Source organism: Egretta garzetta, unplaced genomic scaffold (genome assembly GCF_000687185.1).
Source record: "Egretta garzetta isolate BGI_Z169 unplaced genomic scaffold, ASM68718v1 scaffold200, whole genome shotgun sequence".
In the NCBI taxonomy this organism is placed as follows: Eukaryota; Metazoa; Chordata; class Aves; order Pelecaniformes; family Ardeidae; genus Egretta; species Egretta garzetta.
Genome location: NW_009258379.1, coordinates 545,515 through 570,920, shown reverse-complemented (window position 1 = coordinate 570,920; position 25,406 = coordinate 545,515). Strand labels below are relative to the sequence as shown.

The following is a 25,406-nucleotide window of genomic DNA, read 5'->3' as shown; positions in this document are numbered from 1 at the left end:
GGCTGCCTCCCTTTTTTTGGTGCAATTTCCAGTTTTTAGGCCTTTGGCATCATAACGGACTGTGCTGCTGGTAGCACTTCTGGTAAGGGTGTGCAAGAGCTTCGGTACCAGGGGAAGAGCTCCTGTCCAGGATGGCCATGTTATTTAATGGGTCTTGGGAGGCTTTTCTGTAAATTTGCATAGTTATTTTTCAGATTGGTCTGAGCTTTAACATTCCCAACATCCTGCTGTAAGAAGGGGTTGAGGGGACGGGACCCAAACTGCCTGCTGTGTGCAAAATGTAGTGGATTTACACAACTGTGTAAAAAAAACCCCAGTTATTCCTGATGCTGGATTTGCTTTCTGGAGCTGTTGTTTCCTTTGAATGGTCTCTCATAACCTTGACGCTGTCCTCCTGAGAGGTGGTGGTCAGTTTGGAGGCCTTTGCTGTTCAAATCAAGCTGGGATAACTTTCTCCCATGTACATCACTTTACATTTATCCCCTTTGGTTTCATTTGGCATTTCTTGCTCAATATTCAGAGCACTGTAAAGGCCCTGTTTTCCAGAGGATGCTCACCTTTACCAGAATGACTGGATATCATTAGCAAAATTTGCTGTTCCCCTTCTATCCGCTTCTTTACTTCGAGGCAGGTCCTTTGATATGTTGCCTGTAAGAATAGCTCTGGCATGGTGGTATTGCTAAATCCCTCCTTCAGGAATGTGATAAAGTTTCACTTCATTTTTCTGCCGTGGTGTTATCTTTTTTGCTTGTTGCCCTAATGTGTGGGTCATGCCCCACCAGGTTCCTGGGAGGTTGCTTCTGCTGTGGTTGGAAGAGGCTTGATTTGCTCATCCGGGCATTTGCAAGTTGCTCCTTTGTCTTGCCTTGTTTTTACGTGTGACCTTCCAGATGTCATGAACACTTCTATTTTGCTTGTTCATATACAACCTCAGCTTCTCAGAGGATGACTTATTGATTTTAATAATGCCTTTTACCCTGCTGTTTTGGTATGTTGGCTTCCCCTCTGCAGCCCTTACTCTGAGCTTCCAAAATCTGTTTGTTTTCCTAGTTTCCATGCCGCCTGCAAGAATTTTGCTCTTTTGACTTCCCACTTGGGTGTTTGTTGTATATTTTCTGTATAGGAAACATTCCTATATATTGCACATAGATATTCCAGAAACACTCAAAGTGCAAGAAGAAAATGTGACCCTCAAGAGGAGGTGGTCGCAGGTTCAGATGTTTCTGGAGTGGCATCGGCAGGATTTAGACCTTGAGGTGTCTGTAACTTTTATGATCCTGGTTTCAGAGTTTAACAACACAAATATGTTACTTTTGTCAACCCAGCTGGCTCACTGCTAAATTTGAAAGCCTTTCTGTATGCTTGTTTGGGTGTATGGATGGGGATGGTGCATGCCTTTGTAAAGGGAGTTTTTGTAGACCAGGACTGCAGACTTTAGGGGCTATCTTTGGCGGGGGGGGGGGGGAAGAATGTTTCATTAAAGCAATGCAATAATGTGCACCAGAGTGTGTGTTTGCAGGGCAGGAGGTGCTGAAGTGCTTAGCTGTGAGCTGCACCTTTCACTTTCAAAGGTCTGATCTGGAGCATGTTATTGGGAATGTTTCCCCTGTTTGGATATGTATATACTGTGTGGTTTTTTAGAGATTACAAAAATATTAAAATTAAGAAGTATTAATTATCCAGATGTGTTTCTGGGAGGGAGTAGAGATGCAGAGCACTGATGTCCCTTCTGGGACTGTTGGGATTCTGGATCACAAAGTAAAATAATTTCTCAAGTGAGAGCAGAAACAGCATGTGACTGACGCAGTGTGATCGTGTTTGCAAACAAAACCTGGAGCTCACCAAAGTCCAGTATTTTGATCTGCAGGAAGCATTGCTGTGTGTCTTGGCCACACAGCCCTAATCCAGTATCAAGGTGTTTTCTGAGATGCCAGAGAATAAATCGGGAGGAGCCTTTAATACTACTTTATCATATTGTTGTGACACAATGTTTGCAGCTTTTTCTGCTGAGCAAATATACACAGTAAACGGGAGGCTTTAAAAAGAGTTAACTTTGAGATACCTTCAAGAAAAAAGACTTGTTCAATGTACATAATCTATATCAATATAAAATCAGACTATTTTTTCCCATGCAAAAATGACAAAAGCTGTTGTATTGTCCTTCAAATTTGCTTTGGCAACTGTAAGCCAACTCTGTTTTATTAAACAGCTCTCTTTCCTCCTAATATATACAGAAATGTTTGCAGTATAAACATCTTAACTAGACATCTGCTTTTCCCCAGATATAAAACACAGTTAACTTTTTGCCCTGTTTCTGTTCGCTGGGGCTGATAACTTTTTCTGCTGGCCAGATGAAATAAATTGGTTTTTGTACCAGATGCAGCACAGTTTGGTTTTGCATTACACAGGTGTTCCCCCAGCTGGGAAGTGTGGAAACGTGCCATTTTGCTGAGATGATGGTGAGGTTTAGAAATGTGAGGGCGTTAAAAATAATTCTCCGTGTTAACAGTGGGCTTTGTCCCTGGTGGGCTCCATATGCCGAACAGCTGACTGGGGCAGCAGCTGTTCTATATTTTAATAGGAGAGTTATAAAGTTAGAAACATGGATGATCATTCAAAACATAAGCAACTCTTTGCAGTCATGGAAACGGGATTCAACAATAAACTTGCATTTGTGAGCCTTCCAAACAAAATAATCCCACTGCACTATGTTCAGGTGGTCTTGGGGAAGTGAATGAACTTGCATTTCTATTTCCTTAAGTTCTGTTTACTCAAAGTCCTGTGGTTTTTTTTTTACTTTTTTCTCCCTGTTTTCTATTTCTGAGAAAATATTAAAATTTGCATGTGACCCTGATTTAGATTCTTCTCCAACAGTGACAGAGATTTATATGAGAATCTTTCCTGGAGTGTGTTATTGATAATGATCTTGCTGGTAGGATATAGCGAAGGCTGAGCAAACACTTTGCTCTCATATAATTTCTTGGGATTTCAGTGTGCCTTTTAACCCACATAGCTATTCAAACTCTTGTGTTTGCTGCAGCTCTGTATCCTTTGCAAGGAACATACAAAGTCCTGCTTTCTTGGAGAATCGGATGAACCTGCAGGTTTCCCTCCTAACAATATGCAGGTTTTCTGGCACAGTGCAGTGTACAAAAGTTCTCCCTGTTCAGGCTCTGAACCATCTTTTCATTTTGATTATGGGCTTCTTTCGGACACTCTCACGCTTGATCACGTACCGCACCCCTATCCAAAACAATACCAACTGCCCCCTTCCAATTTCTGCATAGCCCTGTTGTAGTCCCTGGCTTGCTCTGCTCGCTTGCTTGTGTTTTGGTTTGGAGGGGCTGCTGTTATTTCAGCTCCCCGCTTCCATAAAAGCACCACGATTAATGTTGTGCATGGAGAGCGGTGCCCACACCCAGTGGCTGTGTTTAGATCTCAACCAATGCATAGCAATGTAATGGCAAGTGGCTGGATCTGCTCTCCTGAGCTGTGTGATACCCTCTGACTTGGATAGTTTGGGCTGTAAGTGGTCTTATATATTGCAAACAGATGGGGAGTGGGATAGTTGGCAGGACAGTTTGTGCGAAAAGAAAATGGGTTAAGCCAAGTCTATGAGCATGATGAGATGTGGAGGAACGAGTGGGCTGAATATGGCTTGGGCACGTACATGAGCTCCAGCCGCCTCTGCTGTTCATGCCATTTGATAAGTATACAAATGTTATTTTTCTCTCTATATAATGATCAAATTGATCACAGGTCACTGTCAGATAAGCTGAGATTTAAAAGGAAGATTTAAAAGTGCTGGTGACAAAACTGATGTAAATATTGGCAGAGTGTGAGGGTAGAGTAAATCCTTGGGGCAGAGCCTGGCATCTTGGGGATGTTGGGGATTATTTGTGGCTGCTTAATTCACTGCAGTGACCAGCCTGGTGCCCTGCAACTCCCAGGACTGAAGGAGGCAAAGCCACTTCAACCTCCTCTGGGCACCTATTAAGAGAAAACTGCCCATTTTAAACCTAGAAACAACAACAAAACAGATTTGTTTCTTGGAATGGGCAATGCTGAATTACACAATCTGAGAAGTTAAAAAACTGTGTAAAAGAACAGTGCTGATGCTGGGGGTAGAGGGGGATGCTTGAGGGCCAGTGCAGCTCATTTGAGAGGACAGACTACATAGAAAATGTTGGTTGACGTGCTAAGCATGGAGGTGAGCATGTGCTGCTGGCCACAAGAATTGCAGAGAGGAGGAGGTCAGAGGAGTTTTGCTCTGTACATGTGTGGGATGAGGAGCTGCCTTTCAAACTGAGATTTGTAGCTACGATGAATGGGGAGGAATCCCTCTGGGGAGAGGAAGGAGCTTCCTACAAGTCAAACTCTCTGTATCAGAGAGTTTGCACCATGGAAAACGCCAATTAAATCCCTCTACAAAGCAACTGGGTTTGTGTTGGTGAGCTCCTCTCTGCAGAGGGGTATGAAGGGTCTCACCCCACAGCTCTGGGGCCCCAGGCAAAGGAAATGCAACCCAGCGCAAACACTGTTTTTTGGCCAATGCCACAACCATGTGCTCTGACCCTTTTGGCAGTCGAAGTATTTGTTTAAAGCCACAAATGACTGCCTGAAGGAACGATCATTGGATAATGGGGTCCTGCTCTGCAATTTGTCTGAGCGTGGGGGATGTGTCACCCTAAACCAGTGTGGTTGTGGCCTGTTCTAAGTCATATTCTGGAGCCAGTTTTTGCTGTCTTGCCATGCAGGACCTCTGGATGCCAAGTTCTCCAGCCATGCTTGTTGCTTCTTTGGGCACATCCCCTGAAAGTAATCACTGAGGGTGATTGATATAACAAATATGAATCTGTGGGTCTGTGCCCCAAGAGGGGGTTTTTGTGTATAATGTCTGCACTATTCACAAATATTTTCTGTAGAAAATGAATTTTCAGTAGAAAAGAAGCTCCTTCTTGTAAATCAGCAACTAACTAGCAATGAGTGTGTGTTGGTATGTTTTTGTTTTGTGTTTTCTTTAAATGTAAGCAATTTGAAGTGCAGTAGGCAATACCTTTGTCCTTCTACAAGGGAATGGTATTTTTAGTTTTCCATGAGCTAATACTGTATGGACTGAGATCTGGGTCATTCTGGTTCTGGAGAACTTGACGGAGCTTTGCTGACTCTTGCAGTAGCTGACAACGCAGCCCTCTAATGTGGCTAAGAAACTACCTCAAAAAAGACTAAATACAATATGGTAAGAGATCTTTATTAAAAATTTTGTACATCAAAGGATTAACTACTACATTTTAAACAAGAAACAAGATTTTACATATTACAAAAGATGTTATTAGTTCTTGAATTAGAAATAAATTTTATGAACACTGTACATGATACATCTGAGTTGTAAGAGCAGGGATAGGACAGAGTGCCTGAAAATGATATAACTTAATAAGGAAATGCACTCAATTCTTAGTATACAACATAGTATTTCTGGAATGCAGCATGTTAACTTCTGTCTGAAAATGCTGTATCCCTCTAACCAGTAATGACCAACAGTGTTCTCGGGAGAAAACACAGACACGTGTGCCCTGCCTGGTGATTTTTCCATTTGGAGTTTCTTTCATTGTTGGAGAAATTTTCTTCCTATGGTTTATTTTTCTTGGAGAGAGCAGAATGTTATTCCGTGGTATGGTTAACTCAATCTGCATATAAAAACCCAATGCAAAACATTTCTCACAATGCAACTTTACCTCCAACCCAGATTAGAAAAACCAACTGATAGCACATAAATGTCTACAGAAATAGATTTTTATTGACTGTTATCTTTTGTTACAAAGTAGTTAAAAAGAATATATTTTAGCTTATCAGATAACCGTTACTTTGTGTATCATTCATACTATATAATTTTTTTCTTTTTGAGATTGTCAGTGTAGCTGCATTAGAATTTAAAATAAAAATGACATAGAAGATCACATTTTAATTGCATGACCTATTTGGCTAGGAAGGGTGTGTGAAGTTTTACATGATAGTATGAACATACAGTTCTCATACGAAAGCGTAGTATGTATCTAGTCCAAGAAAGGTAATAAAAAAGATTTAAATCTTTATACAGAAAGTGACAATGCCCATGTTATACTATGGAACACATCTACTAATTTTGAATTACAGGTGTAATGTGTGGATTAAAGATATCAACTTACTAAACACATTTTTTTAAAAAAGAGAGCAAAATCTATAAATAAAATAGTAAGTGCTTTCTTTAAGATAATATTCTTTGGCTGCTTTAAGTGCCAGTGAAGGGTTATTGAAAACCACTAAAATGCGTAAGGTCCCACTATTATTGTTAATCTTAACACCGAGCTTGTACGATAATTCAAACTGTTGACTGTTAGCATCTCCAGATCCACAATGTGTTCTCTTGGTCCTGATAGGGATTTCACCAGTACAAGCATTGCACTTACGGCACTTGTTTGCTGAAAGAATAACAACAACAAAGTTTAACACAGTCAAATCTAAAACGATTCCCTGGTTGCATCAAGTGCTTGTGCGTTACTATGCTGTAAAAATGCTCTCTCAGCACAGAGATACACAATGCAAGTATTCTTTTAACTTTTTAAAGTGGCTGTGACTAATCTCACACCTGGCTTTGCTGCAGGGAAAACTTTACCTGACTAGGGCTCAGAGGAATAAACTGCACTGCAGAATCTGTTCCTGGTTATGCTGACTTTTCTGAAGGATGTGAAAAGTGGTAATCTATCCCAGGATGGTCTTTGTTTTTTATCCCCATCTATCAGCTTTTAAAATATATGGAGAACAGGTAAAACAAGGGAGACCTAATGTCTTTAACAGTGATATAGCTTGCTCAGTGGAGGGAAAGTCCAAGTCTAATTTCATGGCTCATAGTCCAGAAGAAGTCATGCTCCCCTTGTAAACACTAGGAATTTTTGCAACTGGTATGCCTATATTGCTGTCCCATCTTGTACTGCTCCGAAGCACTTCTCCCAGTGCTGCTGGGGAATGTTGACAGCCCTTGTCTGTGGCATGCTGCTAGTCTGTTAAACAGCTTCGTAATTTACAGATGATAATAAAAGCATAAACTCCATCTCTCCCTTCACCTACTACAAATATTTTCTCACGGTGTCAAATGAGTAGGGTATACAGATGAATCCAAGCCATCTGCTGATTGAGACCCAGCTCAGACTTTTACTTAGAAGTAATTCCTATTGTTTTAGTAAGCGTTTGTTTATCACAGTCCCTTGGCAGGAATAAACACACACTTCCTTATTTAAGGCCTGTGATTCCTTGTTGGGTGGCAACAGAAGGTTGGAACTGTTAGTCTAAAGAAAGTCTGAAGGCTAGATTGGGGTCTAACCCAAACGTGATCTTGTTCATTTTTCAAGCAAACAACTTTGTATTTTGGGGGTAGATATGGGGTTTTGATGTGTGATAATTCCAGGGAAAAGCACCGAACAAGTGAGATACAGATTAGTAGTTCCTTTTTCCCATCTTGGGGAAACATGGTGTAAATAGGCAATAACAGATTCTTGGTACATTGCTTGGATGTGTTATCAGAACTCCCTAATCTTCAGATTTTAAGAAAATAAGCTAAAATGAAACCCAATTAATATATTTCTGATTTAAATTTTTTTGTGCTAATTCTATTTTACTGAGTGTAAAGACACATATGAAGCAAAAAGAATTTCCCAGGAATTTGTAAATATTGCACGTGTCCAAGAAAATTGGATTTCCTCAAAAAATAATCTTAAAAAGCAGATGTTATAGACACTTTCATTCATGTGTATCTACTTGAATGCATGATACCAACAGGAAATACTGCTATTGTAAGTCATTTGAACTTCTGTGGTTTTCTGAAATAGTTGCAGCACTTTGGGAGAATAAAGATTTAAGTATGTCTCAACACAAAACCTTTGCAAGTTGGCCTGAACTTAGCACTCTAGAAATCAGTGCCCCATCCCAAGCTATGACTTGTTACTTTTTCACAAAAATGAGATTTAATAGAAGTCATTATATGAGGAATCTTTCTATAATCCTCTCTTAAATGCACATATATGGGGTGTTGGTACAGAGTGTGAAAAGCACAGAGGTATCTCATTTGTATCTGACATGGGTGTTGCTGGATTGCTAAATATTTATGATCGCTACTAGTGTTGTATTCATTTGAAAGAAAGTTTGATTCTCACTTTTCAGGCAGAGAAGTAAAAGGCTTTTTAAAACTTGGAAACCGAGTGCACTTAATAAGGAAGTACTAAAAGGATGGTAAACTTTGGGATGCTGTGATACTCTCAAGGGAATATTTGATGGATTTTTTGAAATGGCAAGGCACTATAACACCGCAGTAGCACCAGTGGTCTTTATAGCCCGCTCAGGGTCCAACTCCCACCAATACTCACTCTCAGGTAAAACTCTCCATTTTCGTTTCCAGATTTGATCCGGAATGTGTTAATAGTATTAGGATAAATAGTGGTTGCCTGGATCTGGAAGATATCAGAGGGCACTGTTCTGTCTGAACGGATGCTCATGTATTTGTACACAACAGAGTAAGGCAGCTCTCGGCAAATGGCATTTGAAACGGGGCAGACACAGCGGCTGAAAAACAAAAACGGATAAAACTGTGACAGTTGCAAACAAATGGCACTTGCTTTTTATTATATTTGATCATGTTTCTTCTTGGGCATGATCCTAAAAAAAACCAGAAGACCAATTTTTCTCTTACTTCTCAGATGTAAGGACATAGGGCTCTTGACAAGGATTTCTTGGGTAACAACGAAATCCTCCATGGTAATTCCAGCAAATTTCATCCTCTCTGCATTCGTTAGTAGTCTCGCACTCGTTTATATCTGGGACAGAAGGAAAAAAGGGACTGTGTCAAAACAGATGGAAATGAGTTTGCTACAAAACCAAACACAGTGCCCTCAAAACAACCCCAAAAAAGTGCCACCCGCTTGTTTGTTGAAACCCAATGGTTTTCAGTGTTCTTTACCTGCTTTTCTGGGGCCTGGCTATAAAGGATTTTTCTATGCAGAAATGGAATAAATTTGTTTATCAAGTGTTAATTCTGAAGATTTTTTTGCTGACTAAAGAAACATACTAATCGTACATAATGCAAGTGTAGAAATACTGTGAAGTTTCTAATGGCAAAGAATGATTTTTATACCAGAGGATATCTTGTAGACAGAAGAAAGAAGAAAAATGTTTTGAGGAAGAATTGTGATTTCCTGTCTTTTGCAGGTTGTCACTTTTGATTGCCTGAGTTTCATGGCCTAACTAAAATGCTTAGTTAATGGCTGCATTTTAACTAAAATAGCTTTGAAAGAAATAATGAAAACTTGTTTACTGTGCAAAGTAGAGCTTCTTTTTTTGCCTGGGAAAATAACCCTGGATGGAGGTGGGGACTGTCAGACTTGTGCTGTATTAATGCTCTCTTATCCTGTCAGTGCCAGAACCTCACTACTGTCTGCCTATGTGGTCTCCTACAATTAACACAGTCACAGAAAGGGCTTATTCAAATGTAATCTCACAGAATACATAAACAGATTTCTAGATGGTCAAATGAACTACCCCTCAATGTTCAGTATCAGCTGTTGTTCTTAAGAAGGGAAAGAAAATAACCTGAATTTTATAAAAAATGTTAATGACAAATTTGAGTTATTTCCTTGTCCCTTCTGCCAATAATTAGCATACCTATTTATTTCTAAAAATAATGACTGCTAAATCAGCTTCTGGATTACATAAGCAATGGTTCTGGCACTTAAGATGTTGCTTTGCAATATTCTCTAATAAGATGCAGAAACATTTACCACCAGTGAGGAAGAAACCACAAACTTTAAAACTCTGGCATTTGGTGGCACCTGACCAGAATGCTTAATTTCTAAACAAAAAATTATTTAAGCTGCTCAGTCTTGCTTTTTTTTTTTCCCTGTTATCAGAGGAAACATATCTTTCATTTCTGCTGTGGCTGGATTTAGGAACCTCTATATAAATGAAACATGATAGAAAGCCATGTTTAGTGCCTGCAAAAAAATGGCCTGACTTTCTGAGATGTTTATCTCAAACTTAGACTCACTGCCTAGATATCCAAGACAAGTTTTACCTGAAGGTGGCAAAAACTGAAATTTTGTCCTAGGAATCTAAAGGACTTAAAAGTTTGAGCTGAAGGATTCAAATATGAATTAATAAGAGATGCAATTAATCATGAAATGCTTTACAACCTATCATTTGCGAACATAATGGTAATCCTGTCATGAAATATAAACACTTAAATAGCAAGCATTCCTAGTCTTGCCTGAAATGGTGGTGTTAATGAAGTTTTGAGACTGCTTAAGATGAGGGTACTTACCGTGACATGTTCTGCCTCCTACTACCTGGTATCCTTCAGGGCAGACACATGAGAATTTTCCTGGTTCATTCACACACTGATACTGACACATATAACTTGAGGTTCTGCATTCATCGGTGTCTGCAGAGAGCAAAAGAACTTAGTTATTTTAACATCTACCTTGCTACAGAACACTAAGTTATTATAGCTAAATGCTAGTTCTAGCAGGAAAAAAAAAATAATTCTGTCTAAAAAGAGTAAGTTGTCAGAAAACTGAAATGTACTGCTTAATGCCTCAAAGTTGCAAGGCTAGCTCTACTTGTGGTTTATCAATAATCTTCCAAAATGAGAATTTTGGATTTGAGGAAGCAAAAGCTAAACTAGACTTCAGAACAGGTTTGGGAAAAGAATTCTTGAAAGAATTTATACTTTTAGTATTCCAAAATGTGATTACTTTCACAAAAAAAACCTACAGATGTGATTAGTTTAGTAAGGCAAAAATACTGCCTTTGTTTTTGTGCCCTATCCTAATGGAGTAGCAATTTGGGAAAGAGGGCAAGGCCTATTTTTTGTCTTCAAATAACATCCAGTGTGTACCATTCTCTTGCTTTTTTTAATCTTTCTGTAACTATCAGTCCCTTGCTAGAGAAGTGTAATGCAAAACAGAATGTAACACTATGTCATTAACCAGAATTTAAACTAAACATGTCAAAACTAGGGGATGGCTTGGAAAACAGCATAACTCCCTCCTACTACCTCAGAGTCTTGAGCCCGGTCCTTGAATTTGTCAGGGTTTTCCTTGGAGGCTGCATACTTGCTGCTCCCTGTTCTGTTCACTTGCAAGTAGGATTAACTTAAGAAGCTTGGAGAGAGAGCATCTGTAATAGCTCTGCTGGCTTGTTTAGGAGGGCAGTGGTAAACCAAAAAGACCTCTTTGGCTCAAAGACTGGTAGAAAGGATATGGGCTTTAAGGGTGAGATCATCATGTGTCCAAAAGGAGATTAGAGGACCCCTGTGGAGACTCTGGCAGAGGAAATAGTGTTGATTGTATAATCATCAGGAGACATGCTGTTTGTATACACAGGCTTAAAAGCACAATTGTCGCTTCCTTAAAAATCAAGAATTTGAGGTTTTATTTTCAGAGGAGCCTAACAACACACAAACTTGCACTTGTTTTTGGTTTGCATTCCTTTCCGATTCATTTAATGGTCATCAGCATTAGACCACACACAATTCCAGTGAGTTTGTGAAATAAGTATTCAGAAGCCTTATTCTTCCCAGCTGTGATTCGAAATGTAGTAATGTCTGTCCTGTTTTGCACTTACCATTAGGGAGATACCCGTATCTACATGTACCTGAATGCAGCTGCAGCTGCTAAGGTGTGTATTAGCAACCACATTTGCAATGGAAAAAATAAATGTCTTGGAGCTTTTGGCTATAAACTGTACCCGCAGTGTAGCTCCACTTGAATTATATCCTTTAGTTCACAGAAAGACTTCTGGGAAAATAATTTAAAAAAAAAAAAAATCACTCTTCCAAGACAAAAAAAAAACCTGCTTACCTTCACAGTTGATTCTATCACTGCTTAACTCAAATCCTGGATTACACTGACAGATGAAGGAACCCAGTATATTGTAACACTGTTGGGCACATGGGTTATTGGCATCACATTCGTTTATGTCTGAAAGGAAAAATTACAGATCTTTATCTTGTGTAGCTGGTAATTAAGTTGATTAAGTGGCTTAGTCCTTAGTCTGGGTCTATTGCTTAGCAGAAGCTCAGTTGACTGTATCAATATAGATCTGCAGTCACTGGAACAATGTCGATCTATGCTGTACATTCCATGTAGAAAAAGAGTATTTTTCCAGGAATGAGAGTTATTCTAATGTGTGATGAATTCTTCCAAAAATGTTTAGTGTGGCTATTAAACTCTGCATTCCAGTGTCTCTTTTCAGGTATGAAATGCCAAGTCTCTATGAATAATTGATATAAGGAACACATACTGATAAGACCTCTCAGCATGCAGTGGTTAAGATTTATTTGAGCTATTTATTACTCTTAAAATTTGTTCTTTTAAATTCCATTACAATTATAACATGAACCTTTGAGGCCAGTAGAGTTTTGCAATGCTCTAAGGCCTAGACCATACTGGGGAAAGGTATGTTTCTGTGCTAGATTTTTTCCATAGTGTGCCCATCCTAAGAACATGTGCGAGAACACTGTGGTATGAGAAGAGAAGCAATTTTTAATGGGAAGTTTATATAACTGTAATCACCTCTGGAATCTATAACACTTGTTTTTCATAGGCTGTTGACTAACTGCTGCTCCTCTGTCTTCACTTTGTAGATTTTCATGTACTTTCCCTTGTATTCCTCCCCTGCATGTTTTCCATTCGTATTTGTGTTTATCAGAACCATTGGTAGCAAGCTGCATTTGAAAAAAAATCTTGAGTTCATGGCTTTTGCAAATGCTTATAAATGTCAGCAACACTCCGTCATTTACGGAGACAAAAACTGACAAAGACGACTAAGATGAGGCATTCACAAAAACTAAACCAATGAGGAGGATATTAATTCTCTATATGATGAACCTCCCAGTCCTGAAAATGAATGATAATAGGGGAAAATGGATTACAAAGTGTTTTCCTCCTCCTTTTAGTTAATTTATGGCAACAGTGCAAAGAATGTACATCATGACAATGCTACCAGAAGGAATAACAAGCTCGCCAAAGCCACAATTCTGTTTGTTTTCCTTCCAAGAAATATTGACCCACTTTCAATATATGCAAAAGTTGTAACACAAATGAGATCGGTACAGCTGTCAAGCATCCCTTCTGCCAGATGACTGTTGCAGATGTGAAAGTCTGTCTTGATGCAGCAACCATTCATTTACAAATTTTCTTCTTCAGATTTACTCTTACCTCTCCTGGTGGGAGTATGCCTTATTATGCTGGGAGGCCAGCAAGTCAGCGCAGGGGTGTTTTGGTGAAGCACCTAGCAGACTTGGACCTGGCATGGATTTGTGAGTGTAACTGAAAGAATACACCTTGCATTGGAGCTGTGGAAAGGGTCAAATAAGTAACAACTTGTCACGTGGTTATGCTGTGTCCACATGTGGATTTTTTATCCTATCATTTGGTGAAAAACAAATTCCCCTCTCACTTTAGTGCCATGCAGTGTGCCAGGGTACTTGATAAGATATGGCAACACTTGGAAGTAATCCTAGAAGCTGGAAAACCCAGACTGATTTTATATATATATAAAAATATGTATATAATATAGATTTTATGTATATATAAATTATAGTCATCAAGAACTATCTCCATCACCAATATCTTAATTTTTTTTATGGTCATTCTCTCTGCACTTCAGCATAGTTACCTTTTTATTATGACTCTAATTCTTCTAGAAAGCAGAACTTACGGCTTCAAACTTGACAGCAGTCTTAAAATAGTAAGTGAAGCAGTAAAACTTTATTTCTAAAGGGAGGATCACTTCTAAAGGTTTGCTCTTCCTTAGTGATACTCGTTTTCTTTTTTAACATTTTCTAGATATTCAAATGCGACACAGATGCTTTCTTTCTTCACTATGTTTATTACATGCTGAGGATAATTACACTGAACTGCAGAAACCAGGTTCCCCTGGTTTCCAGTTCCAGCCTTTGTGTTGCGTGAACTGGGAATAATATCATGAAAGCCAATGACAATGCAAAGCCATCCACCAGAACTGGAAGAATAATTAAATCTAAGATTAAATAATGCATATAAACTTCCAGGATTCCAGCTGCCAAACTAGATGCTCCTCAGAACCTGCTACACCAACAAAATAACAGGTTTTCAAATAAGGCTTCCATTTTCTCTCTAACCCTCCTTTACTCCTCAGGTCATTTGCAAGAGAGCCTCTCAATACAGCAACTGGTATGTCTTACTGGTTGGTATTAATTTCCTTTAAGTTGGGATGAAGATACTTAAATTTCAACCGTGGCAAGTCATGTGTCAGTATTTGTGTCTCTACTGAGTGAGCTCATGTGTAAGTATGTGCAGAGAAGTTCTTACCTACACAGGTGTGGTTGTTAGATGCTAACTGGAAACCAGCATTGCACTGGCAATAATAGGAACCAGGAGTGTTCACGCATCGGTGGTGGCAATAAGGAGGCAGGGTGCATTCGTCGATGTCTGAGTTACCAAAAAAGAGAAATTAGTTCAAAGGGAATCACAGCAGTTCACTCTCGCTGTCTTGTGCCCAAGGAAACTGTAAAGTTAATTGCACTTGATTAAAAGCAGGAGGAGAAAAAGCTTGTGAGTTAGGTACAGCTTCTATGGATATTAATAGGGATGCTACTATACTCTTTCTAAGTAACTTTAGTAAAAATCTGTTTTATGCTGATTGTCTTCCAGCCACTGAGATCAATACACATTCCAACTTTATTTTTGATTCAGTTCTACAGTACTGCTTTGTCTTTTCTCATTTTGTGTAGGTAAAACCCAGAATGTTTTGTTCTGCTTTTCAACCAAGATTTCTCATGATGCGACATATTGCCGACCAACACAGTGCATGTGGCTTGTAGCTCTTGTTTTTCTGAAAATTTACACGCAGCTCTCTTAGCATGTACTACATCTTTTCAGCTCCATTAGAGTCCAAATTTTCTGTGCAAGTACAGGGGAATGGCAAGGATAGAAGACTAATGGGCCTGAAAATGAAACAGGTGGCTCTGCTTCTGCAGGGATCCCCCAGAAACTGGCTTGCTCCCCCGAGGGGCTGCTGTTGCTCCCGTTCCCCTCCCTGCCTCTCCTGCACACCTTTCCATACAACAGCACTAGCACCTTCTGGTTGCACTCCCTGGTGCTGCGGAAGGCCATCAGGCTGGCAGAAGCTGGTGCTGCTGCAGTAGTAACTTTCCATGGGCTCTCTTTGCAGATTAGCCCTGGTTTTGAGGTGGAGCAGGCTGCCTTTCCAAGTTTCAGCATTCCTAATGTGCATTGGAGCAGGGTTTTCACCTGCGAACCATACAAAATATGCAACAGCCCATTCTTTTACCTCTCTGCATTTTAAAAGGTTTCCTTGCATTCTGGAAGAGATACTCCCTCTGGTTTTGTCTGAAAAACATTTTTTTTTTTTAATATGCCATAATGCTGATCGCGCATGTATGTGCAGCAGCCGGCTTTAGTTGTGGCCTGCTTGAGCTTGGTGAAGAAATCCATGCCGTGTTCTGTACATGTACACAATGTGAGATTTCAAAGGCTCAGTGCTCAGACAAATAAGACCAGTTTTCACTGGAACAAAGGCACTTCCCGTATCCATGCCAGATCTTGAGTTTCCTACCTCCAGCTGTTTCCACCATAGATGTGTTTAAAAAGAGGCCAAGACTTTTTTTTATAATGAGGAAAGTGTTTGTTTTAATATCAAGTGAAAAAATAATCTTTAGGAGTTAACCCTTTCTTTGTCAAATTTGGTCACTCTTTGGGGCTAAACTTAGCGGTGGAGTGTTTTGGATGGTTCTGAATGAAAAGGCTTATGGTGGAAAATTCCTGGCTATCCATACAGTAGCGATTGTCGCTGTAACTCTTTTGTTGGAGAGAGAAATTTGGAAGTAGAAATGGAATAAATTAGGAGGCACAGTAGATCTCTTCCATCCTTGACTTTTACAGGACTAAGCTCTTACAAATTGCTGTTTAAAGATTTGATTAGCCTGTATAGACATAGGAGCGATGCTTTGCTGCTTAGGCACTGCTTTTATGCACAGAAATGCTTCTGGGATCTGACTGTAATTCAGTGGGAGTTTTCCTTGCAGGATTCAGCACATCAGGTCTATGCAGATCTGAGGGCTAAGCATTATGTGATAAATTCAGCCAAATCTTCTGTTTGAAGTAATGCTGGAAAACAATTCATTCTATCTGCAGTCCCACATCTCAGAAAAGACTAATTTTGTGGTATGTGAACGAGCAAATTTAAAAAAAAAAATCTCAAAAACACAGAAATGATTACTGAATTCAGATTAAAATCAATCAATTGTTAGAAATGAGTCCTTTTCTCCCTCTACCTTGAAGCCAAAATAGTCTGGAAAAATTTCTTTCAAATTTGAGAAACATTTCCTCCCATATGGAGAACCTCTATCAAGATCTGGCCCCAAGAACATTTTCTGGCTAAGTTGTTATAAAATCCCCAAAGACAGGCTTTATTCTGAAATGCTGACAGTACTAAGTGTAGGGATGTACTTATAATTTAGGTCAGTGTATAATATGTAACACAGGTGTTATTCTTGGTTTTGACCTAAATAGGAGAAGGGAAATTTCACTTTCCAGACATCTTCATGTATAGATTTAGATGGATAAATGTATTCACATGTAGATATAAGGGTGTATCATTCTGCTTTTTTCTTTTGAGCACTGTAATGTGTCCTGCGAGACTTTCAGGTAGTACCATAGGTCTTGACATTAAAAGTGCTATTGCATAGCAGTAATATACTTTACCTGCTCTGAAAAATCTAGATAAAACCCAGATAATTAAAACAAAATATATATCAATGACCTGTCAAAACTATTCCTCTACCTGCATTCTAAACAACTCATCCTATTGCACCAAGAACTGAGAAAAATCAGATACATCTGTTTATATCAATTTGTCAGTTCAAGGCCTGATCCTCATCTTTGGGGAAAGAGATAAGACTTTTTGGGTTGCTTTCTACAGCCCTTGGCTCAGAACCCTAAAGAGTGAGCCATGCCCAGCATTTTAAGTTAGCCTAGATGTATACTGAAACTTCCTCAGTTTCCTTCCTTAAGCTCTTGTTAGGCAGTGACTACCTTTGCAAGGCTCTTTGAAAGAGATTTAAAATAAAAAAAAGTTCTTAAACACTTTCAAATGCAGGATCCCTAACACATAGAAAAAGAGGAAAACCTGAAGTGCTGTTGTTCCTGTTCTGAGGACAAAACATAACCCAAGCCAAACCAAAACGCTTTTCTCCTAGGCTGCATAAAACTAGTGTTGTCTCATATAAGAGGTGGTCTTGAATCACCTCATGATGTATATATTTGATTCTCTTATTTCATAGTTGTTTTTATTATCTCTGACAAACCTAAGGCTTAAGGCCGGAGTGCCTATAAAAGCAATTCATCCGTTGAAATCACGATTAAAGAGGTGTTAAATAAAGGCTGAAGAACTGCAGGAACAGAGTAATGGCACTTTTGCATAATATCCCCAAATGAGGATGGAATAGGAAAGATGCAGTCTTTACACTGCACTTGGATTTAATTTAATGCTATGCTTGTATAGGTCCCAAGGGTGCTGATAGTTTATTTTGGCACAAAGAATAAAGCTTAGTGGTTTATAAGTTGCAAATATATACCTGCATTCAGAGTTTCCATCTCTCTCATTTATACTCGTAAAATGAGTACTGAAACAGACTGTGCAAGGGGGCTCTGTGGAGCAGGGATTAGGCCTGTGTGAAGGTAGTGCTTTGTCCTACAGATCTGGAGTCAAGTCTTGCTGAGGTCAGTGGAAAGACATGCTCTGGTTTGCCGCTGTAGTAGACTTATGACTGTATCTGGGACATTAGGCAATACCCCAATACAAACAATAAACACAATGGTAACTATTAGGAAAATTAATCTTGTGAAGTTCAACTCCAAGTGTTGATTATACTTAAAATAGTTTCTAATGCTATGGTTTAGTGATTAATTATTGTGATAAAGTGGTTATTTCATTGTATTTCAAAGTTATATAGCTATTTTGCAGTACACATATCTATATACTTTATAATCAATATTAAGTTTGCGACTGTAGATAACGAACAAAAATAATGTAGTCTAGAGCAACACTTACCAACACATTGGTCCCCTCGTTTCTGATAGCCTGGAGGACACTGGCAGCTGAAGGACCCTCTTAAATTGACACATACTTGGTCAGATCTACAGTTATGGGTTCCAGTTGCACATTCATCTATATCTTTATAAAAAAAGCAAAAGTAGTATTAGTCATAAGTTCTTACTTGAAATATGTAGCCTGTTGAAATGCTTTACCTATCTTTGAGCTACCTATAAGCAAAGGCAACAAAGTTCAAATGTACTCCAAAGATGTCATCTCAATGCTTATTCCATTTGCAGGACATAAAATGTTATCCGATTTCTAACAGCTTTTATTTCTGATAATACTGCATTTGGAAATATTTTCAGATATATGGTTATTATAAACAATCAGATATTTTTATTTATCAAATATCATTAATATTTTGTATTTAGAACTATAAAAATTCCTGTAAGCTTCTTGCAACTTTATCGTATTTCCATCACTTGACTGCTTTACTCTGGTGGTTTTTTTTTTCCCATGCTGGTTGTTTGTTGCATGCTGAATTACTCTGGAAAACTTCAGCAAATGTGGCTCAGCACTTTCTCAAGAGTGAGACGGGTTAGAAATATGTTCTTTTGCTAATACTAAAAAGACTCTGGTGATCACTTTTGCACGGTTCCCGTGCTCCATACTTTGGACAGGGACTTGGAACTTGGTACGTGGTGGCCTTCTCATCAGGAAGAGATCTGCCTCTCGTCATTCCCATGAAAATTCCCCTAATTCAGTCAATATGTGAAAGTCTTTGGAAAGAGTTTATGTATGTTTGTGTTTGAACAGTACAGCTAAAAATGCAAATACTAGACTGATACTTTTCAGTGTAATTCAGGCAGCTTTTAGTTCACACTAAATGCAGGTTTATACAAGCATAAACCCAACATTTTGATTTTGCCTATTCATTATAACTCCGGGAGGTACTTAATTATAATTAAACTGCATGTGCTGACAAATAGGTTGCTTAAAATGGAATTACAATTTGCTTTCTCATCTGAACATCCCAAATGTTTGGAGAGCTTTTTGTTGTAACCTGACACAGTACAGTGAAAGGACTTCTAAATTTTGGCATTGTACACAATTTGGAGACTCTAGGCTGAATAAACAAATTCCTTAAAACTTATGATCTCTAGTTTACAAATCTCAGCTGACCTCTCTATTTGTATAGGCACTGGGGATGTTAGAACATCACCAGTGGCAGATTCTGGGTGGTGCTTTGGAAAAAATGATGGATTCTTTCTCATAGCAAATGAAAACAATTTTGACCACAAGATTCAATAAAAAATAAACCATCAACAGTTCGAATTAATTCTCAGTGTTTGCTCTTTCCCAAAATGTCCAAATATTTTGCATATATCCTCTCTTTATCTGACAGGAAAAATAAAGTCCTTTTATGTTAGCCTGCTCTTTGCATTTCTGCCTAATATCAGTCCTAAAGCTGCTGTGTTGATGCAGGGCTTGCTGACCGCATTGTTCTGTACTGACAGCTGAAAAGCACATTCTCAGGTGTAAAGACTTTCAGGGACTATAGCTGGCTGCCTCATACCAGCCTGACACATCATTAAATGCTTGAGCCAAAACACGGTGGAGTTCAATGCAACTCTTTGCAGAGGCTTCACTGGGCTGTGCGTGTACTCCCGTTTCTACGAAAGTTGAAAATAAAATGGCTATAATACTCATACTGTTCAAATCCCTTTTGTTGCAGAGTACTGGAATAAAGTTTATTTGATCTTTAGGAACTTCATATATGAGTGAACTTAACGTGCATTACCTTTTAAGATGGATTAGTTAAAATGCATTAAGTCCTTGTGTTGCCATTTGCATCCATGGCTTGATTTCTGTTTAGCTTAATTTCTATGGAATAATAAGCTACACCAGCTAAAATGAAGCAAACCAGACTGACTTATGTGCTCAAGGTCTGTGATACTTTCATTGGTAAGTTCAGTTTGAAAAAAAAGTTATTCAAAAGTACTGTTTGACTGCTAGCTGCTGCCTCATTTGGAAATTCTCAGAGGCTTAGATGTTATGGCCACAAAGATCTGTGTTTATAAGAACAACCTTTTCTTGAGACTTGTTTCAAGGAAACCTTTAGAGCTCTCCTAAGCTTCTTACTCAAGTTAGGATCCTGACCTGGGTTGCATATTAGCTGTGACTGTATGTCCCATCTGCCTTTGACATGCTATGAAAATGCATATTGGTATGTGGCATGTTCTTGGTGGACTTCAGAAGAGCTTTATCAGTGTTGTTAATCTGCATAGTCATGGTACTTTTTGCCATTTTGGCTGGTTTTTCTGGATCTTCTGTTGAGATGCGTCCCTAGGCAAGCTAGGGAAACAGATACACAGAATGAAGTATTGATGGGAGTTATTTGAAAACTCCAATCCTCTTTTTTGTGGGCTTTACTGAATTGTCTATGGTGGAAAGTGAAGGTGGACAGGAGAGCAGCCTGTAGCCTTCACTGGGGAAGGGCAGTAGGTTGCCATGCTTGGAGCAGTTCTGCTTGCATACATGCAAAGACATCAGTAATGTTAGAGGAAGGCTGATCGTGTTTAAGTGCTTTCAGGAAAATATTGCGGGAGGAGAACAAAAGGCAGCTAGAAAGGTTTCAGTGCTGGAACATTCAGTTCTGAAATCTCTACTATTGCAGTAACTACAGATATGTCTACTGTTCTGACTGATAGAAGGGTGAGGGAGTGACTGGAAGATTTCAGTGCTGAAAGCGGGGCCAAATGTGAATTGTAGTGGTGTGATACCAGAAGCAGCCCAGCCCAGAAAGAAGCACTGGTGGATTTTGCAATGTGATGCTGCTGCATGGATCCCTGCATCTATGCCTTTGAGTGAAGCCCAAAGCGAAGTCCTCAGCTTCTTGGCAGTCAATGTGACCTGAATCATCCTCCATTAGAGAAACAGTTTTATTTTTTCTAATTGTCCTGAGAGTTACTGGAGCAATAGACAGGGGAAGTCATAGGAAGGAAGGAACATTGATGCTGGAGGTCTGCTTGGCATGAGGCAGATCAGCTACATTGTTTTCTGAGGTGGTACAGGTAGCTACCTACCAATGCACGTGCTTCTCTCCCCCCTTATGAAATAGCATAATCTTACACTGGTGGTGCCAATATTGATCTGGGATTCCCACTTATGTGTTCATTGTCCTTGAACAGGTAGACTGTCTATCTGCAATCGTTCAGGGTCTGACTGAACTCTGATCTGAAGCTTCCAGATTGTTTTCCCAGTTATGTCCCCTCTGTATGGAAACCAGTAACTCCTATGTCTTCATTCCGTTATTCTAAGAACTTCCTTTTCCAGTTCAAATCAGACTTTTCCAATCCATTAGATTCCTAGCTTGTTTATCGTAACTTGCACAGTGCCCTCTGATTCTGTGACACTGATCTGGAAGCTGCATCAATTCCTGCTTTCAGTCTGTATCAATTGCAGTAACACTGGGATGAGATCGCGATTATGGAAAGCACGTGTTTTTCCTTAAATCCTACTATCTCATTCTATTTGAACTTTCTTGACAGAATCCCTGGACTTAAGTGTGAACAGTAAATGAGGGTAGTGGGGATCCGTACTTTTGGTTCCTGCCTACTGCGGACACCCATGCCCAGACTGATTTGGTATCTAAAGACTTGGCAATCTGGGGTGCGGGTGTGATAGAAACTCCTACAGGAACATCAGAGTTTACCAGCTTTAATCCTAAGAGTAAGATAAATTTGTCTGACCTTTCCTCTCTAGCACGAATGTTTAATAATGTGTTACGTGCATGCGTATTTATAATAATTAAAAAAATTAAAACAAGACACTCCACTGCACACACTTGTCCCTCTGGGGAGAGGGTGAAAGAACAAACATGTGACAGATGTTTGTCGTGTTGCTTAATGCACTACTGGAAAGCACTCAAGATACCACAGTGATGAGTGCAGTATAAGAAACAGATCTAGAAAGAAAATAATGGGCTTTTACAAGCTCATTCTGGAGCATCTTTCCTCTGCATCCTTGTTTCCACATTTAGTGTCATCATGATAAAGTTGGTTTCCATAAGTGTTTCAACAACCGATGTCACAGCTGAAGCTTCTATCTTAAGCAAGTATCTTGTAAGCTGTACCTGAAAACACCCTCAACTCATTCCTCATCAACTTTGTTGTTTAAATTTCATTTCTGTATGTCGCATATATGTTTGCTCGCCCAGGTAGGCAATTTAAATTACGCTGGTAACCCATAAAAAAAATTATCTTCTAACTTTACCCTTTCTTTATTTCTATTTTCTAATCTCAGCTAACATTTTAAAAGGTTCTGTGGTTTACAGATAAACAAGGGATGTAATTTCATATTAAATTGTTAAACAACCTGGATATTGTTTGATTATTGAAGCATGCAACATGTAAAATATAGATTAAACTTAAATTCGTTTTACCTCTGACTCCGATCTAAGATGTTGCTCAAATTTTTATTCCCAGTTATTCTCTGGACAGTTACAGCCTGTGTAGTTGGAAAACTTCCTTTCAAATAGCCTGGGTTCTCTAACAATCCTTTTGCAGATCGATCTTACTTGAAAGTGGAGCTGGGTTAACTTCAGTGTCTTGATCGTTGTAATAATTGAGCACAGATAATTATGTAGTCTTTCAATAGGTCACTCAAAAGCAAACTTATTATGGGGTTTGTTTGTACTTTAAATAGTTATAAAAAATTAACGAAGTTTGTAAAATGTGTTTGGATTGAGTACTTTAATTTTCATGTTGTTTTTAGGTGTTGTGTCCAGAATACTACACTGAAAGAATGTGACAGTTTCAAAGTCAAGTACTTGAGGGATTGTGAAACTCAGAATTCAGGTTCTCTGAACAGTTTGAATTCAGATCCGTTAAGCATCACGACACAGTCTTTAATTATATGAATCTCGTATCCTGTTTTTCCCACAGGCTTGGGCTTGGTCAAACCTTAGCATTCCCCAAACGGGTTAGGTGGTATGGTCCTTTATCAAGTTGCAGTGATTACTGCTATATAAAAACCTAAAATTGATTTAAAGAGTCAGAGCCAATAGAGGAGTAGGGGGAGGAACATTACAATTAAGGACACTGGTCTCTCAATTAGATTACATGTAAACCACACTGCTCTTTCAGAAATGTTTATGGAAGTCCTCAACCCTACTATGGTAAATATAGCCATCAGACCCCAATGACTCATCCTAATATAAATACTGCCTTTTGCCCTAAGCTCCAGGGCTGTTCTAGAAAGTTCATTTTAGACGATGTTGATATTGATAACCATCTGCAGGTTTAAGCTAATGCTCTGATTTGCATAGGCTACTGTTTGAAGCTTGCAGGGTGCTACAGAAATAATGTGGGAGCCATGGAGGGCAGCAGAGCTTGCTCCTGTATTCCTTCAAAATATAAATCAACTTGCATTTCATAGTTTTAATTCCACAAGCCTCACTAATAGCTATACCCAGTGATTCCCTCATTTTCCAAAAATGTACCCACACTCCCTCTTGAAGTGATTTACACAATTATGTCCTTCCATTGCTGACTTTGGCAGCCTGCTCTATATTTCAACCACTGGTTGTGTACAAAAATTTTGCCTGACCTGCTTTTTAGCTGTAGCTTTCTCTAAATCTTGTGTATGGTTCCCTGTTTTAGAGCTAGTTAGTTTTTCAGCTTCTCTACTGCAATCCATTCTGTCAGGCTCTTATCTACATCCACAAAATTCTTTCCTAGTCTCTCTTTCCGAGCTACAAACCTGGCTCCATTCCCTTCACGCTGTGACTCATTTTTCCCAAACCCCCTGACTCATGCTGCTTGCTCACTTATGCAACATCTTAATCTCTGTAATTTTCTTTGTATCATTATGAGAAGTATACAAATTTGCGAGATGCATTTCACCAGTGCTTCAAACTTCTGGAGGGAAAAAAAAATGCAATCCACATCTATCCTTCATCTTATTTAACCCAGTTAAACATTTTCTCCTCTAGCTCCTACCTGTATGTTGTGCTCGGAGCTGGAGAACTGTATTCTTAACTAACTCAAGTGTGTCTGACTCCTGGGATTGAAGTGCTCAGCTTCTGGCTGCTCGCTGGCTTGCAACATACTGCAACTTACTACAGCATCTTCATGCTCTCCTTGTTTGAACAGATGAGTATATACACAAACAAGTCAAAATGTTTGTAGGCTGCCTTCTCTGGTCTGTAGCAATCTTGTAAGCAGAATATTCCACCAGATCAAAAAGAGGGCTCTTAAAATGACCTTATGGGATTCAAATTCATATTTCTGCCCCCACTGAGCAGTGCCCATGGACAAGTTTCTGAATGGCTTATACAAATGCAGAATGACTCCACCGATGTCAGTGTTGCACTTGTCATTGACTCCAGTGAAGCTGTTCTCTATTTGTTTTGAATGTAAACAATAAATGTTTTAGCTAATCAGCTTGAATTTTTTGAGCTCTCAGTGTGAGTGAGACCAGAAAATGACTTGGCCTATTTTTCGAATAGATTCATCTGAACTGAAAACACTGCCTCCCATGTAAGCAATGGCACCAGTGAGTCTGATATCAGGCATACAACGATCTGCACAGTACTGCAGGTATTGTGGACAATTTACTTCAGGATTCTGTAAAACCTTCCACTTTCTGTCCACTTCATTAGCTTTCCTTCTGTCTGCAAGATGCTTAATATATAGTATTTTTCCGAAATAACCAGCTGAAGGCAAAACACTTGAAGAAATCAGACCACTGTAGTTCTTCCATGAGTATTACTTACTTTATTTTAGCAAATTAAGTATTCTGTCTCTTATTTATGTTTCTTATATTGTTCTTGCAACTGAAGCCAAGCTCACTGCTATGTCGTTTCCTGGATCCTCCCTGATCCTTTCTTACACATAGGAACAACATTAGCAACCTCCAAATTCCCTGGTTCCCTCCCTAGCCTTAGCAAGCTATCAACAATTTCTGTCAAAGGCTTTTCTATTTCCCTTGCTACTTCCTTCAACATTTGGGATGTTATTCATCTGGGCTGGATGCCCAGACAACTTTTAACTCATTGGTGTTGGGAGGCTGCGCTTTGCGGTGGTAAATACCAGCAGAAAATCTGTTACGTAATATCGGGTCAGTAGGTACCCAAAGTCGAAATATTTGGAGAAATTTCTCACTTCTAGAGTGGCAAAACCTATTCATAGAGACCTGTGCTCTAACCAGCACGGTCACTATCCAGTAGTGTCATGAGGTAGCGTCTATAATTCTGTACAACTCTAGCAGCCCATAAACTC

The 25,406-nt window shown here is 39.1% G+C and overlaps 1 protein-coding gene across 1 annotated transcript in view; it reads right to left on the bottom strand.

Moving 5' to 3' along the window:
- Window positions 1–6,299: 6,299 nt before the first annotated feature.
- The window catches only part of EFEMP1 (EGF containing fibulin extracellular matrix protein 1), a 47,295-nt gene continuing 28,188 nt past the window's right edge, over window positions 6,300–25,406 (bottom strand). The window contains exons 4-10 of the mRNA XM_009640563.2: window positions 18,139–18,261; window positions 14,376–14,495; window positions 11,883–12,002; window positions 10,343–10,462; window positions 8,720–8,843; window positions 8,397–8,592; window positions 6,300–6,458 (exon numbers count right to left, since the gene is read on the bottom strand). Of these exons, the coding sequence (XP_009638858.1) occupies window positions 6,300–6,458; window positions 8,397–8,592; window positions 8,720–8,843; window positions 10,343–10,462; window positions 11,883–12,002; window positions 14,376–14,495; window positions 18,139–18,261 (962 nt within the window). The remainder of the gene's footprint in view (window positions 6,459–8,396; window positions 8,593–8,719; window positions 8,844–10,342; window positions 10,463–11,882; window positions 12,003–14,375; window positions 14,496–18,138; window positions 18,262–25,406) is intronic.